Source organism: Ranitomeya imitator, chromosome 4 (assembly GCF_032444005.1).
Source record: "Ranitomeya imitator isolate aRanImi1 chromosome 4, aRanImi1.pri, whole genome shotgun sequence".
Taxonomy (NCBI): Eukaryota; Metazoa; Chordata; class Amphibia; order Anura; family Dendrobatidae; genus Ranitomeya; species Ranitomeya imitator.
The window spans coordinates 242,293,798-242,311,740 of NC_091285.1; the positions used below are offsets into that span (position 1 = coordinate 242,293,798).

At 44.7% G+C, this 17,943-nt stretch overlaps 1 protein-coding gene across 1 annotated transcript in view; it reads right to left on the reverse strand.

The window, feature by feature from the left end:
- LOC138674484 (dynein axonemal heavy chain 3-like) overlaps positions 1-17,943 on the reverse strand; it is a 3,367,401-nt gene that overhangs the window by 2,908,645 nt on the left and 440,813 nt on the right. The window contains 4 exon segments of the mRNA XM_069762320.1: positions 9,013-9,065; positions 9,438-9,579; positions 9,928-10,225; positions 10,447-11,157. Of these exon segments, the coding sequence (XP_069618421.1) occupies positions 9,013-9,065; positions 9,438-9,579; positions 9,928-10,225; positions 10,447-11,157 (1,204 nt within the window).

Sequence of the window (17,943 nt, forward strand, 5' to 3'; positions counted from 1 at the left end):
TGCACCGCTGCGCTGCTGGACTCTCTATCGACACTCTGTCTTTCAGCTGTATTAGCGTCGCCGGGTGCTGCGACGTCTCCGTGCTGCGACATACTGTGCCCCCTTAGTTAATCCGGACCCTTCTGGTCCTCCGCTTCCGTCGGGATAGTGTAGATTCGTTCCGCTGTGCAGCAGGATTGGTTTTCCCCTTGCTCTGACGTCAGAGCGCTCAGCTTAATGCCGCCCACAATGACACGCCCCCTGCTTTTCCCGCCCGCCACGCGCTCTGTAATGGCGGATTCTGAAGTTTTTCAGTCAGACTGGGGTTCAAGTAATGGCGTAGCCCAATTAACAGTCTCGTGCCTAACGGTTACGAGGTGATTACCTCAGGGGATGGCGGCCATCTTTACTCCATTATAACCAATGGGGAAAAGTCACTTTCAATAGTTTTCAATGGGGAATGGAATTTTCTATAATAAAGTCAATTTTCAAGATTTTTCATCCAAGTTTTCACAGTTTTGGGCTCCAATCACGGCACACAATACCCGGTATACGGGCTGGCTCTATCCTGTTCGTGACGCCAATTGTGACGCCCAGGAGACCGGGGTACCCAGCACCGGACCAATGGGGTCTGTCTCTTGAGGGGGATGTCACGAGTGGCTTGACCCGATGCTGTGGCCTCAGGCAATGCACAGTGTAAGGGTATCGTGAGGGGACAGGCACTTACTTGATCAGCAGCAGGTTCTCCCAGCGGTGATGATCCCGATCCTGGATAGATGGCTATTGTCCAAATGAAAGACTGAGGCACTGAAACATTTAACCAGTTTACTTCAACATAAAGGGATTTACAACCAGTCCTGACACCGGAGTCTGTATGGGAACTCTGAGTTACTTTGACCCTGCCGGGGTCTTCGCCTCTTATTGTACGCAGTTTATATGTGGCCCTGCTGCTGTATGTGAACTGGCTGCCGGCCCAATCTGTCCCCTCCGGGCCCTGGTTCGACGGGCAACCCGAGTCCTTTTATCGGCTTACCCCCTCTGGGAGTACCGCTGAACTGTGTCTGTTGCTGCGTCCGGCCCTAGTGAAGCTGATATCACCTCACGTTTTTCCGGTTGCTGTATTATATATAATGAATACAGCTGCGGATCCGGTATCCATCTTTGCGCCTGTTCTGGGTAGTGATTAATGTTACCTGGTTCTCACAATGTCCTTTTTCTCTGTCCCTCTTCTCCTCAGGCCGGTGATTTGGGCCTGGAAACCGTCATAGGGCTGTTAGAAATTCAGCCGTATGACCTCTCACTTTCAACTCCTTAGCCCAACTGCCAGTTTTTCTCTCAGACCAGAATGGATCAAGGGGAGTCTCTGGAGCTCTGTCATGATCCCAATGGCAGGGGATCACAAAAGGACAAGCACAAAAAACAAAACAAGCTCTAGGGTGATGGAAACTGAGCTGACCGCGATCCTGAACCTCAACACACAACTAGCTGTAGCCGGGGAACGTGCCTACGATGATTCCTAGACGTCTCGCGCCAGCCGAAGAACTAACTTTCCCTATTAGAAGAAACACAGACCTCTCTTGCCTCCAGAGAAACACCCCACAGAAATAGCAGCCCCCCACATGTAATGACGGTGAAATGAGAGGAAAGCACATACGTAGTTATGAAAACAGATTCAGCAAAATGAGGCCCGCTAAAGCTAGATAGCAGAGCATACAAAAGTGAACTGCGCGGTCAGCGAAAAACCCTACAAAAAAACATCCTGAAATTACTTGAACTCATGTTCCAACTCATGGAACATGAGGAGTAATATCAGCCCACTAGAGCAACCAGCAAAAAGGAATCACATATCTGCAAGCTGGACTAAGACAAAAATTAAGCAAAACGTGGAACAGGAAAATCAAAAACTTAGCTTGTCCTGAAGAATACAGAAGCGGGAAGCAGAGGAAACAAGACACACTGATTACATTGGTAGCCGGCGAGGAAATGACAAGAAAGCCAGGTTAAATAGGAAACTCCCATATCCTGATAGAACAGGTGGACACCAGAGACCGCAGAGAACACAAGTCACCCAGTACCATCTGTAACCACCAGAGGGAGCCCAAAAACAGAATCCACAACAGTACCCCCCAATTGAGGAGGGGTCACCGAACCCTCACGAGAACCACCAGGGCGACCAGGATGAGCCCTATGAAATGCACGGACCAAATCAGCAGCATGAACATCAGAGGCAACCACCCAAGAATTATCCTCCTGACCATAACCCTTCCACTTGACCAAATATTGGAGTTTCCGTCTGGAAACACGAGAAGATCTTCTCCACAACATACTCCAATTCTCCCTCCACTAGCACCGGAGCAGGAGGCTCAAGCGAAGGAACAACAGGTACCTCATACTTCCGCAACAACGACCGATGGAACACATTATGAATAGCAAACGATGCCGGGAGATCCAAACGAAACGACACAGGGTTAAGAATTTCCAAGATCCTATAGGGACCGATGAACCGAGGCTTGAACTTAGGAGAAGAGACCTTCATAGGAACAAAACGAGAAGACAACCACACCAAGTCCCCAACACGAAGTCGAGGACCCACGCGGCGACGGCGATTAGCAAACTGCTGAGCCCTCTCCTGGGACAACTTCAAATTGTCCACCACATGACTCCAAATCTGATGCAACCTATCCACCACCATGTCCACTCCAGGACAATCAGAAGGCTCCACCTGACCAGAGGAAAAACGAGGATGAAACCCCGAATTACAAAAGAAAGGAGAAACCAAGGTAGCAGAACTAGCCCGATTATTAAGGGCAAATTCGGCAAGCGGCAAAAAGGTAACCCAGTCATCTTGATCAGCAGAAACAAAACACCTTAAATAAGTTTCCAAGGTCTGATTAGTTCGTTCCGTCTGGCCATTCGTCTGAGGATGGAATGCAGACGAAAAGGACAAATCAATGCCCATCTTAGCACAGAACGTCCGCCAAAATCTAGACACAAACTGGGATCCCCTGTCAGAAACGATGTTCTCCGGAATCCCATGCAAACGAACCACATTCTGAAAAAACAGAGGGACCAACTCGGAGGAGGAAGGTAACTTAGGCAAGGGTACCAGATGAACCATCTTAGAAAAGCGGTCCCACACAACCCAGATGACGGACATTTTTTGAGAGACAGGGAGATCCGAAATAAAGTCCATGGAAATGTGCATCCAAGGCCTCGTCGGGATAGGCAAAGGTGACAACAATCCACTGGCTCGAGAACAGCAAGGCTTAGCCCGAGCGCAAACTTCACAAGACTGCACAAAAGAACGCACATCCCTCGACAAGGAAGGCCACCAAAAAGACCTGGCCACCAAGTCTCTAGTACCAAATATTCCAGACCTGCCAACGCAGAAGAATGGACCTCGGAGATGACTCTACTGGTCCAATTATCCGGAACAAACAGTCTTTCAGGCGGACAACGATCAGGTTTATCCGCCTGAAACTCCTGCAAAGCACGTCGCAAGTCTGGGGAGACAGCCGACAAAATCACCCCATCCCTAAGGATACCAGTGGGCTCAGAATTTCCAGGGGAGTCAAGCACAAAACTCCTAGAAAGAGCATCCGCCTTCACATTCTTTGAACCTGGCAGGTATGAAACCACAAAATCGAAACGGGAGAAAAACAGTGACCAACGAGCCTGTCTAGGATTCAGACGCTTGGCAGACTCAAGGTAAATCAGATTTTTGTGATCAGTCAAGACCACCACACGATGTCTAGCACCCTCAAGCCAATGACGCCACTCCTCAAATGCCCACTTCATGGCCAAAAGCTCCCGATTACCAACATCATAATTCCGCTCAGTGGGCGAAAACTTTCTAGAAAAGAACGCACATGGCTTCATCACTGAGCAATCGGAGCTTCTCTGTGACAAAACCGCCCCCGCTCCAATCTCGGAAGCATCAACCTCAACCTGAAAAGGAAGCGAAACATCTGGCTGACGCAACACAGGAGCAGAAGAAAACCAGCGCTTAAGTTCCTGAAAGGCCTCCACAGCCGCAGGAGACCAATCAGCAACATCAGCACCCTTCTTAGTCAAATCCGTCAAAGGCTTAACAACACTAGAAAAATTAGTTATGAAACGACGATAAAAATTAGCAAAGCCCAAGAACTTCTGTAAACTCTTAAGAGATGTAGGCTGCGTCCAGTCACAAATAGCCTGAACCTTGACGGGATCCATCTCAATAGTAGAAGGGGAAAAAATATACCCCAAAAAAGAAATCTTCTGGACTCCAAAGAGACACTTTGAACCTTTTACAAACAAAGAATTTGCCCGCAGGACCTGAAACACCTTCCTGACCTGCTGAACATGGGACTCCCAGTCATCCGAAAAAACCAAAACATCATCCAAATACACAATCATAAATTTATCCAGATATTCACGGAAAATATCGTGCATAAAGGACTGGAAGACAGAAGGAGCATTAGAAAGTCCAAAAGGCATCACCAAATACTCAAAATGGCCCTCAGGCGTATTAAATGCGGTTTTCCACTCATCACCCTGCTTTATCCGCACAAGATTATACGCACCCCGAAGATCAATCTTAGTGAACCATTTAGCCCCCTTAATGCGAGCGAACAAATCAGTCAACAATGGCAAAGGATACTGATATTTAACTGTAATCTTATTCAAAAGACGGTAATCTATACAAGGCCTCAAGGAACCATCTTTTTTGGCCACAAAAAAAAAAACCTGCTCCCAAAGGGGACGAAGATGGACGGATATGTCCCTTTTCCAAGGACTCCTTAACATAATCCCGCATAGCAGTATGCTCTGGCACTGACAGATTGAACAAACGACCTTTAGGAAATTTACTGCCAGGAATCAAATCTATAGCACAATCGCAATCCCTGTGAGGAGGAAGCGAATTGAGCTTAGGCTCCTCAAAAACATCCCGATAATCAGACAAAAATACCGGAACCTCAGAAGGAGTAGATGAAGCGATAGAAATCGGAGGTGCATCATCATGAACCCCCTGACATCCCCAGCTTAACACAGACATCGTTTTCCATTCCAAGACTGGGTTATGAGTTTGTAACCATGGCAGACCAAGCACTAAGACATCATGTAAATTATACAGTACCAGGAAGCGAATCACCTCCTGATGAACGGGAGTCATATGCATGGTCACTTGTGTCCAGTACTGAGGTTTATTCATAGCCAAAGGTGTAGAGTCAATTCCTTTCAAAGGAATAGGGACTTCCAGAGGCTCCAGACTAAACCCACAGCGGTTGGCAAATGACCAATCCATAAGACTCAGGGCAGCGCCTGAATCCACATAGGCATCGACGGAAATGGCTGATAATGAACAAATCAGAGTCACAGACAGAATGAACTTAGACTGTAAAGTACTAATGGCAACAGACTTATCAACCTTTTTTGTGCGTTTAGAGCATGCTGATATAACATGAGCTGAATCACCACAATAAAAACACAACCCATTTTTCCGCCTATAGTTTTGCCGTTCACTTCTGGACTGAATTCTATCACATTGCATTTAACAAACACCAAGAGAAAGATGTCATGCTATATATAAAGGGGAACCACCAAACAATACTAGAGATATACAAAAATCAAATAGAAATTTTATTGTATCGACCAACACACAAAACAAACCACTAGAATTAAAAACATTTAAAACAAAGAATAGGTCAACAAGGGTTCCTATATGGAACCCCCCCCCTGGACATGTATTTGTATAACAATATAACCTTAGATGGTAAGATCAATGGCAGACACAGCTGCTCTGCATGCACATATACATAGATGGTAGAGTATGATAAAACACGAAAAAAATACTCACAAGGATTATAACAAATACATATAAATACTACTGGTCCAGCTCGCAGCACACAAAGGTAAGTATAGATCAAAACAGTGTCCGATATTATTATATATAGAGGTATATTCAGTATAGCAATAAATATTACCCAAATGTTCTCTTTCAAACAAATATATATACGGGTACCAACACGAGACTGGCTGGTATAAAATAATCTAGCAGTCAGTTATCAACATATATATATGGGAATGTATCAATAATAGTGATAGCAACCTAAGTAACCTTTACAAGCTAACATGAGCAAGTAGGTAACAAAATAAGATATATATACGGGTGCCGACGCGAGACTGGCTAGTATAAGACAATGCGAGACTGGCTGGTATAAAATGATCTAACAATCAGTTATCAACATATATATATGAGCATATACCCATAGTAGTGGTGACAACCTTATATAATCTTTGCAAGCTGATATGAACAGATAGGCAACAATGAAGAGCACATATACAGTGTCTATATTAGGGGGAACACCATAAATATGGATCTCCCCCACACACAGAAACGTCTGGAGGTCAGAAGTATACTGAATCCCTTAAGGTATGCATAGCCCCCATCAAGCACAGACACATGCTGTCAACAATGGTCCCAATGCCTACCAAAACCGGAGTAAAATAGATAGAGCCCCCAAGTAGTGAGGCACTGTACTACCATAAATGTGCAGAGAACACCAGTAGAACATAACCAAATGTCAAATAAGCACAGAGGTCCAGGGGGCTGAAGCCCCACGCGTATCGCCACTAAGAGTGGCTTCGTCAGGAGCAGGTGTGATGTGTGCGGCCGCAAAACCGTATATATACAAGCGCTTACCCTAATGAAATGATCCCTATTAGCTGTAAGGCGGCAGCATGATGCTCAGCGTAAAGGCATAGTATGCGCAGCACCGGAAATGGTACCGCGTGTAGAAATATCCGGGAGTATGAAGATGGTTGTCAGCACACCACTGCGCATGTCAAGAGTACCAAAATGGCCGCTAGCGCGCAAATGCGCATGCCTGGACCAAAAAATGTCCCAAAACTTGAAGAAGAGGTCAAACTGGCCACTAATGCGCAAGTGCGCATATCTGGACCCTCAAAATAGACTCTGCAGTATGCGATGCTCCTAAGACATAGTGTGCGCAGCACCAGAAACGGTGCCGCATATGAAGATTACCAAGAGTATAAAGATGGCTGTCAGCACACCATTGCGCATGTCAGGAATACCAAGATGGCCGCTAACGCGCAAATGCGCATGCTCGGACCCAAAAGTATCCTAACACTTGTTAGAAAAAAGGGATATAGAGCTTCTCCCATAGAACGATATGGCCACATGATGTATAGGCAAAGAGGTGTCACAGTGTTCTAGTTAATAATTAACCAGAGTTATAATGACCAAAGGTGGTATACCCGTGCATATAACTATATATATATACTTATAGCACATACAGAAACATGCGCCAGGGGTGGAAGATCTCATATATTATTCATAGTTTTTATATATGATATACAGCTACAGCCATCAGGTATGTCAGAGTTCTTATCAAAATGCCGCTAAGTAAGGTAATGAAAAAGAAAGAGAAGTTTCATACCAACATATATCCATAGATAATTTCCCCCCAACAAGATATAATAATGGGTGGGGAATAGGATTAAAGACCTGTAATGGGGAAATGGACCATGATCCAGCATTAAGACCAAAGCCCAACCACCAAATCCCAAACATACATAAATATCGAGCCCTGGTAAAAGCAGAGGAATAATGATACCGCTGCAATGTACCAGAACCCGGAAAAATACCGTACAGTCAATCAGAATAACCCATGTTTTGAGGTGGCTTTATTCAGAGTAAAGGGTAGAAAAATGATATCAAACAAATTACTCCACAAACCATGTTAGGTAGAGGGCGAACACCCTTTCAAAAGAAGTGGATGGATCCCTTATTAATTTTCCCCAATAGAGGTCGAACATACCAACAAAAAAGGGGTCCTAAGACCCATATGGACCGACACAAGAATCCATATAGACTACTACTTTCCCAAAACCTACTACTCTCAAAAGAAATAGGGAGACAGTATACCACAGTGACATATCAAGGATAACACAGGAAAGGCATGCGAGCTGGAGCCAGATCGTATTGGAAAACAGGGGGGGGGGGGGGGAAAGCTAGTCACGCACTAAGCCCCACTGTTGCAAAGTTGTTACTTAGTTCTAAAGTTGTTTGTAGAAACCAGTGAAGAGGAATTCCTCGTTAAGTCCCCTTGGTGTCATGCTCTGTAGATTATAGATCCATTTCGTTTCGCAGCAGAGAAGCCTCTTGACAATGTCTCCACCCCTTATATTTTGATGTATTCCTTCCAGTCCCATAACTTTAAAATTAGATGTTTTGCCTTGGTGGTAGTCCAGGAAGTGTGCCGCCACTGAGGAGAGGGTCTTATTTTTTGCACGGTCTCTTGCTGCTGTGGAGATGCTTGAAAGATGTTGTTGCATCCTCCTCCTCAGCTCCTGTGTGGTCTGTCCCACATACACCTTCGGACACTCACAGAAGATAGCATACACCACATTCCTGGATTTACAGTTGAAAAATTCTCTCGGCTGTATCCGGAAAGGGACTGTAGGGATAGAGAAACCATCTTGTGAGATCATAAATTGACAAATGTTACATCCCCCACAGGGGTAGGAACCAAATGTTCTGGTTCCTCGATTGAGTCTCACACATGGGCGCTGATAGTGACTATGACAAAGGTCATCCCTGAGATTTTTTGCCCTTCTTGCCACCATACAGGGAGAGTTGGAAACTACTGATGGAATTCGTTTGTCAGTCATCAAAATGTCCCAATTACGATTCAAAAGACTCCGTATATCCGCCCACTGATTATTAAAAGTGGTAATGACAGCTAGGGGGCGTGTAGACTCACGTACCTTTTTCTCAAATAGATTTTTTCGATCCTGTTGACAGGCGTGTTGGAAAGCCCCAGAAATAAGTTTTTTTGGGTATCCTCTCTTTTTGAAACGGGCTGATAGATCCCTTGCTTGGTGTCTGAATTCTTGGTCCGTACTGCAATTTCTTCTCACTCGGAGGAATTGACCCTTCGGGATACCTTTTCTGAGATGAAACGGATGAAAACTGGTAAAATGGAGGAGGCTGTTAGTGGCTGTGGTCTTACGATATAATCCACTTACTATTTGGGAGTCCATGATCGACAATCTTAAGTCCAGGAAGTCAATACTGGTTGCTGAAATCACAGATGTAAGCTTGATATTCAAATTATTAACATTAAGATCTCCAATGAATTGATTGCACTCTTCAGCAGACCCCGTCCATATCAGCAGAATATCGTCGATATATCTTTTCCAGGTGTGAACCTTGGAATTAAACAAATGATGTTGGTAAACCACTAACTCCTCCCACCAACCTAAAAATAGGTTGGCGTAAGCGGGGGCACACCTAGCTCCCATGGCTGTGCCCGACAGCTGTCTAAAATATTTTCTGTCAAAGACAAAATAATTTTTGTCTAGGATGAAATGCAACAGCCTCAGAATGAATCTATTATGTTCCATAGTTTCCAATGTAGATTTTTCCAAGAAAAAGGAGACCGCCTGCATACCTGAATGATGTGCGATACTGGTGTACAGGGATTCCACATCCATACTAATTAGCAAGGTGTTCTCGGGGATTGTGTTCTCTTCCAGAAGTTGCAGCAAGTGGGTAGAATCTCTAATAAACGATTTCAGTGATGTCACAAACGGCTGTAAAAAATGATCTACATAAATGCATGGACGTTCGAAAATACTCCCTATCCCCGAGACTATAGGCCTACCTGGGGGTTCTACAAGGGACTTGTGGATTTTTGGTAGGGCATAGAAAGTGGGAACAGTTGGAACCGGTGTACGAAGAAAGTCTGCCTCTTTTTTGGTCACTATATGATCCCTAAAGGCCCCATTAATAATACCGTCCAGCTGGCTCTTGAAAAAATCAGTTGGATCTGAGGGCAAGATAGTGTAACAATCAGTATTACCAAGTTGTCTATTAATCTCCTTAAGGTACTGATCATGTGGCCACAAAACAACATTTCCCCCTTTATCCGCCTCACGTACCACAAATTCATTGTTTTTCTTTAAATCCTGTAGGGCCTTAAATTCCTCCTTGCTAAGATTGTTAGATCTATGGGGGTCAAGTCGAAGATTCTCAATGTCACGGCACATCCTGTCAAAGAAAATTTGTACTGCAGGAAATAGGGCGAGAGATGGAGTCGCCTGCGATGGAAGACGTCTAGTGAAACTGCCCCTAGGATGCGGGTTCTCATTTTCTTGTAATAATTCCAAAAGATCTTGAAAGACCTGTCTCTCATTATCCGGGATATTCTCCAATAATGAAGGCTGATGGTAGAGAAGCCTAAAAGTAAGTTGGCGACAAAAAAGGTAGAGGTCCTTCACCAAAACAAATTTATTTAGAGTGTTCATAGGAGAAAAGGAGAGACCTCTGGAGAGGACTTTAATTTCCGGTGCCGACAGTGTGTAAGCTGATAAATTAACAATCTGTAGATTACCTGTCTGAGACATATCCGAAGTATCACCAGTTATCTCCTCCTGTTGAGCCTTGTCTCCCTCCTGTACGTTGGCGACCAATTCCTGTATCCTCTGCCCTTTCTTTTGTTCAGACCTTGTTTTTCTACGACCCCTCCGACAGCGCCTTCTCCGTCGCTGGGGTCTGAAGATAAAAAATCGCTGGAAGACAATTCTGGACCTACTTGGCTCTCAGAAATTTTGTTGGATTCATCTAGGAAGGATCTTTTATTTCCCCGATGAGTCCACCTATAGGCTCTACCATTATTGAAGTCCGATCTATCTCTCTGGAATTTATTCCTCTTACGGGAGACAACTTCCTTTTCAAAGGTATCGATAAGATTCTTCAATTTCAGTTGGAAGGGTTTAACCAGGGCATCTTTATCAAATTCGTTGAGTCTATTTTCACAGATTTTAATTTCACTCTTGATATTATTAAGCAGAGTTTGGTCATGTTCTATCAGCATATCTATCAAAATGGTGGAACATTTAGCAAGGCCAGTTTCCCAAATATTGCGGAAGTCCGGGGCAGCTTCCCAAGCCGGGAAGATCTGCACCCGTAATCCCCGGGGTATTAGATTGGCTCTCTTATATTCCTCAAGGCTTCTAATGTTCCACCATGTTTTAGTCAAAGATTTATGTAAGCCCAAAATTTTTGAGGACAGATTATGAAACTCCGTATCTTTTCCAGCATCTCCAACCATGACACTAGAGTCCATATCAAACAAACCTAAAGCCTTATTACTCCATGCCGTCTCCCTGCTAGATAGGTCCATAACGGGCAAACAAAAAAATATGAATAGCAAGGATGAAAAAAAATTTAATACACAAGCAAAAATGGCTTAATATGATGTGCCTCTACTCCAGGAAAAGGGGGGAAAAAGACAAGAGCCCCCTATCAGAACAACTGTATAGACAAGAGAATGGAGGGCACAATCCAACCAAATATCAAAAGGGCAGAGGTTCAACCCAAAGCATGACCTATAGTACACATAACAAACACCAAGAGAAAGATGTCATGCTATATATAAAGGGGAACCACCAAACAATACTAGAGATATACAAAAATCAAATAGAAATTTTATTGTATCGACCAACACACAAAACAAACCACTAGAATTAAAAACATTTAAAACAAAGAATAGGTCAACAAGGGTTCCTATATGGAACCCCCCCCTGGACATGTATTTGTATAACAATATAACCTTAGATGGTAAGATCAATGGCAGACACAGCTGCTCTGCATGCACATATACATAGATGGTAGAGTATGATAAAACACGAAAAAAATACTCACAAGGATTATAACAAATACATATAAATACTACTGGTCCAGCTCGCAGCACACAAAGGTAAGTATAGATCAAAACAGTGTCCGATATTATTATATATAGAGGTATATTCAGTATAGCAATAAATATTACCCAAATGTTCTCTTTCAAACAAATATATATACGGGTACCAACACGAGACTGGCTGGTATAAAATAATCTAGCAGTCAGTTATCAACATATATATATGGGAATGTATCAATAATAGTGATAGCAACCTAAGTAACCTTTACAAGCTAACATGAGCAAGTAGGTAACAAAATAAGATATATATACGGGTGCCGACGCGAGACTGGCTAGTATAAGACAATGCGAGACTGGCTGGTATAAAATGATCTAACAATCAGTTATCAACATATATATATGAGCATATACCCATAGTAGTGGTGGCAACCTTATATAATCTTTGCAAGCTGATATGAACAGATAGGCAACAATGAAGAGCACATATACAGTGTCTATATTAGGGGGAACACCATAAATATGGATCTCCCCCACACACAGAAACGTCTGGAGGTCAGAAGTATACTGAATCCCTTAAGGTATGCATAGCCCCCATCAAGCACAGACACATGCTGTCAACAATGGTCCCAATGCCTACCAAAACCGGAGTAAAATAGATAGAGCCCCCAAGTAGTGAGGCACTGTACTACCATAAATGTGCAGAGAACACCAGTAGAACATAACCAAATGTCAAATAAGCACAGAGGTCCAGGGGGCTGAAGCCCCACGCGTATCGCCACTAAGAGTGGCTTCGTCAGGAGCATGTGTGATGTGTGCGGCCGGCAAAACCGTATATATACAAGCGCTTACCCTAATGAAATGATCCCTATCAGCTGTAAGGCGGCAGCATGATGCTCAGCGTAAAGGCATAGTATGCGCAGCACCGGAAATGGTACCGCGTGTAGAAATATCCGGGAGTATGAAGATGGTTGTCAGCACACCACTGCGCATGTCAAGAGTACCAAAATGGCCGCTAGCGCGCAAATGCGCATGCCTGGACCAAAAAATGTCCCAAAACTTGAAGAAGAGGTCAAACTGGCCACTAATGCGCAAGTGCGCATATCTGGACCCTCAAAATAGACTCTGCAGTATGCGATGCTCCTAAGACATAGTGTGCGCAGCACCAGAAACGGTGCCGCATATGAAGATTACCAAGAGTATAAAGATGGCTGTCAGCACACCATTGCGCATGTCAGGAATACCAAGATGGCCGCTAACGCGCAAATGCGCATGCTCGGACCCAAAAGTATCCTAACACTTGTTAGAAAAAAGGGATATAGAGCTTCTCCCATAGAACGATATGGCCACATGATGTATAGGCAAAGAGGTGTCACAGTGTTGTTATAATCCTTGTGAGTATTTTTTTCGTGTTTTATCATACTCTACCATCTATGTATATGTGCATGCAGAGCAGCTGTGTCTGCCATTGATCTTACCATCTAAGGTTATATTGTTATACAAATACATGTCCAGGGGGGGGTTCCATATAGGAACCCTTGTTGACCTATTCTTTGTTTTAAATGTTTTTAATTCTAGTGGTTTGTTTTGTGTGTTGGTCGATACAATAAAATTTCTATTTGATTTTTGTATATCTCTAGTATTGTTTGGTGGTTCCCCTTTATATATAGCATGACATCTTTCTCTTGGTGTTTGTTATGTGTACTATAGGTCATGCTTTGGGTTGAACCTCTGCCCTTTTGATATTTGGTTGGATTGTGCCCTCCATTCTCTTGTCTATCACATTGCATTGTCTCAGGTGCCTGTTCAGAAGACACCGCCAAATGGTGCACAGGTTTGCGCTCCCGTAAACGCCGATCAATCTGAATAGCCACAGTCATAGACTCATTCAGACCTGTAGGCGCAGGGAACCCCACCATGACATCTTTAATGGCCTCAGAAAGGCCATCTCTGAATCTTGCAGCCAGGGCGCACTCATTCCACTGAGTAAGCACTGACCATTTCCGAAATTTCTGACAATATATTTCTGCTTCATCTTGCCCCTGAGAGAGAGCCAATAAAGCTTTTTCAGCCTGAATCTCTAGGTTAGGTTCCTCATAGAGCAAACCCAATGCCAGAAAAAACGCATCCACATTGAGCAACGCAGGATCCCCTGGTGCCAATGCAAATGCCCAATTCTGAGGGTCACCCCGCAGGAAAGATATAACAATCTTGACTTGCTGAGCAGGGTCTCCAGAAGAGCGAGATTTCAAAGAAAGAAACAACTTGCAATTGTTCCTAAAATTCAGAAAACTAGATCTATCTCCAGAAAAAAACTCTGGGATAGGAATTCTAGGTTCAGACATAGGAGCATGTACAACAAAATCTTGTATATTTTGAACCTTAGCAGCAAGATTATTCAGGCTGGAAGTCAAACTCTGGACGTCCATGATAAACAGCTGAGGTCAGAGCCATTCAAGGATTAAGAGGAGGTAAGACGCAGCCAGGCTGCAATTAAGGCTATGCAGCAAACTCTGAGGGGAAAGAAAAAAAAAAAAAAAAAAACTTCCTCAGACTACTTTTCCTCCTACTTCAGCCAATACGATTACCACTTTTTGGGCCGGCTATACTGTCATGATCCCAATGGCAGGGGATCACAAAAGGACAAGCACAAAAAACAAAACAAGCTCTAGGGTGATGGAAACTGAGCTGACCGCGATCCTGAACCTCAACACACAACTAGCTGTAGCCGGGGAACGTGCCTACGATGATTCCTAGACGTCTCGCGCCAGCCGAAGAACTAACTTTCCCTATTAGAAGAAACACAGACCTCTCTTGCCTCCAGAGAAACACCCCACAGAAATAGCAGCCCCCCACATGTAATGACGGTGAAATGAGAGGAAAGCACATAAGTAGTTATGAAAACAGATTCAGCAAAATGAGGCCCGCTAAAGCTAGATAGCAGAGGATACAAAAGTGAACTGCGCGGTCAGCGAAAAACCCTACAAAAAAACATCCTGAAATTACTTGAACTCATGTTCCAACTCATGGAACATGAGGAGTAATATCAGCCCACTAGAGCAACCAGCAAAAAGGAATCACATATCTGCAAGCTGGACTAAGACAAAAATTAAGCAAAACGTGGAACAGGAAAATCAAAAACTTAGCTTGTCCTGAAGAATACAGAAGCGGGAAGCAGAGGAAACAAGACACACTGATTACATTGGTAGCCGGCGAGGAAATGACAAGAAAGCCAGGTTAAATAGGAAACTCCCATATCCTGATAGAACAGGTGGACACCAGAGACCGCAGAGAACACAAGTCACCCAGTACCATCTGTAACCACCAGAGGGAGCCCAAAAACAGAATCCACAACAGAGCTCCCCCTTCTGGCCGGAGGTGGTAGTGCAGTTTTGCTATCTTAGTACTTGTATTTAGTGTCAGTAACTATTTTTGTGGCAAATACCCCTAGGGGTGCCACACTACCTTGGGCGGAATTTGCCCTGAACAACGCCGTAGCCGATTCCACTGGTCAAACTCCTTTTCTCCTTAATTACGGCCAGCATCCGCGTGTCCCTGTGCCCATGCCCGTGTCATCCACCGATTCTAGGGTGGCAGACTGGGCGGTGGAGGCACGTGACATCTGGGACCGCACACAGGATGCCATCCGGGCCTCCAAGGAGAGAATGAGGGTTTCGGCTGATACACACCGGCGCCCCGCTCCGGTCTTTGCTCCTGGCGACTTAGTGTGGCTCTCCGCCCGTAACATCAGGCTGCGAGCTGAGTCCACTAAGTTTGCTCCTCGCTACATTGGCCCGTTTAAGGTTCTGGAACAGGTCAACCCTGTGGTCTACCGTTTGGCTATTTCTCCACGCCTTGGTATCACCGATACTTTCCACGTTTCCCTCTTAAAGCCAGTTCTTTTGTCCCGGTTTTCCGAGTCATCTGCTGGGACATCGGGTTCATCCACAGATGAGTTTGAGGTGAATGCTATTGTGGGGTGCAAGGTGGTACGTGGCAAGAAATTTTATCTGGTGGACTGGAAGGGTCACGGCCCAGAGGATAGAACCTGGGAGCCTGTGGAGCACATTCGGGCTCCGCTGCTTATCGCAGCTTTTGAGCGTAGTGAGGCTCAAGGAGGGGGGGGCCCTAGGAGGGGGGGTAATGTTAGGAGTCGAGTTTCCTCTGCTGCACAGGGGGAATCTCGATCCGTGTCTGCTGCGGTCTCCCATTCGGTATCGGCCGCAGTGGGCTCTGCTCAGCGGAAACGTCGCTCCCAGAGTCTCGCTGGGGCTGATTCGGTGCATAGGGTCACTACTGCCTTTTCTGGCTTTCCTATGGTACCCTGCACTGATCTGCGGCGAGGGAGCCTCTCTGGGACTAAGTCCTTGTTTACTCACACTGAGCATGCCCAGGGCAGGGTCTCCCATTGGAGGTCGAGGGCCACATGTTCGGTCACATGCTCAGGTGCTGCAATACATTCCATTGGTCCTTCTGGAAGGTCCTGAAAGGGCAAAACATGCTCAGGTACTGCAGCACTTTCCATTGGTCCTTCTGGAAGGTCCTGAAAGGGCAAAAACTTCAGTAGCAGCTTCCTGTGCTTCAACTATATAAACTGCGCATGACCGCACGGCCATGCGCTAGTATCGTCTTATGCTATATGCTTTGCGCCAATGTGGTCATGTGTTTGAATGTGTTCAGGGACCCGGCTGAAATAAGCCCCTAGAATGCTGGCACCTCCGGCGAGGAGATTGTGTTTAAGTGTGTTCAGGGACCCGGCTGAAATAAGCCCCTAGAATGCTGGCATCTCCGGCGAGGAGTTTTGTATGCATGCATGACCACTCACTGCTCACATCTGGGTAGTTGGCCTGTGCCTCTGTGAAAGTCTAACAGGGCACAGAGCTTTCTTCTCGCGGTTACTCTGTGAAGCTAACAGAGTTGGTATATACCGCCATATAGAGCCGCCATTATTTAGCAGCAGGTGCTTTCCTGCACGGTGGATCCCGGGTTGCGAACGCACCAATTCCATTTAATAAATTATATATTTGGTGCGTTCCGCCAACCCTAACAACGTGTAGTTGACTCCAAGGTGTGTGGAGGCCTGAAAGTCTTGGAGGCCTACTGCTACAAGCAACATGCATGAAGGAGACCCAACTAGGAGTCTACACATTTACAAAAATTATATATGGCAAAAACGCCTGGAGTGAATGATCCAAAGACTAAAAAATACTTAAAAAGTTTATAGCTTTATTTAATTACAAAAAGGCACAACATTAACAAAATGGTATTATGGCAACAACTGTTTCTACAGAGAGGGGGATTTAGCAACAACAGAGATGTGGGTCCTAGATGCATAATATATATAATGAGGTGGGTACAGCATAAATTATCATGTTATATGATAAGGTGCTAGTACTACCGTACAACAGATATTTACATGGTTTTTTATCTGTGTATCAGTCCAAATTGGACAGAGAATACATAAAGTGCTAAGTGCTATGTGCTAAAAAAATACCATGCTGCTATCTACCCAATGCTATGTATCTACGCTCTTACCCATTATACCTCTTTAGGACTCCACACATGTAGCCCCAATGAACGTTTTGTGATGGCTTCTTCGGGGGGCCATATTTGGGGTATGTCCTGATCATCTTTATATAGTGCTCTTTAAATGTGCATCATACTGTGGGCGTCCTTGGCGCATGATTCTCATTAGTTACGCTGGAGGTTGTGTCACACTCTGCAGCCCATGGTGGTGCTGGTCATGGGGAAATCCACGATGACGTCACTGACCCACACACATCATTAACAGGCACCTAGTGCGACGCTCCGGTCAGCAAGAAGTGAGTGACATGCGCACTTCCCACTTACTATAAAGGGACGGCGCTGGTTACAGAAACCGCCATATAAGGTATGGGCACATCAAAAGGGCATCATGCTTCTCTATTTAGCTCTGTATTGAATACAATAACACATAAAAGCATAACAGAAAAGTTTTTAAAAATATAGGGAAAAGAATGGACATAATTATATATTACTCCTAAGTGTCTATGGCCAAAATTATGTATGGGGCGATAGACACAGGGGATGGGTCAAAAGTGGACTTTTTGGTGATGGGTGAGATTGAGTTATGCTTCAATCAGGAGGGAAGTCACTAGTTGTTAGTGACAGGTTGAGGAGGTGAGTAGCCTTGGGAGGAAGATTGTGGTAAGGCTTAGATTGAGGTGAGACATTATTGTGTCAAGTTCACTGGTGGTGAGGCAAAGTCTTCAGCTGA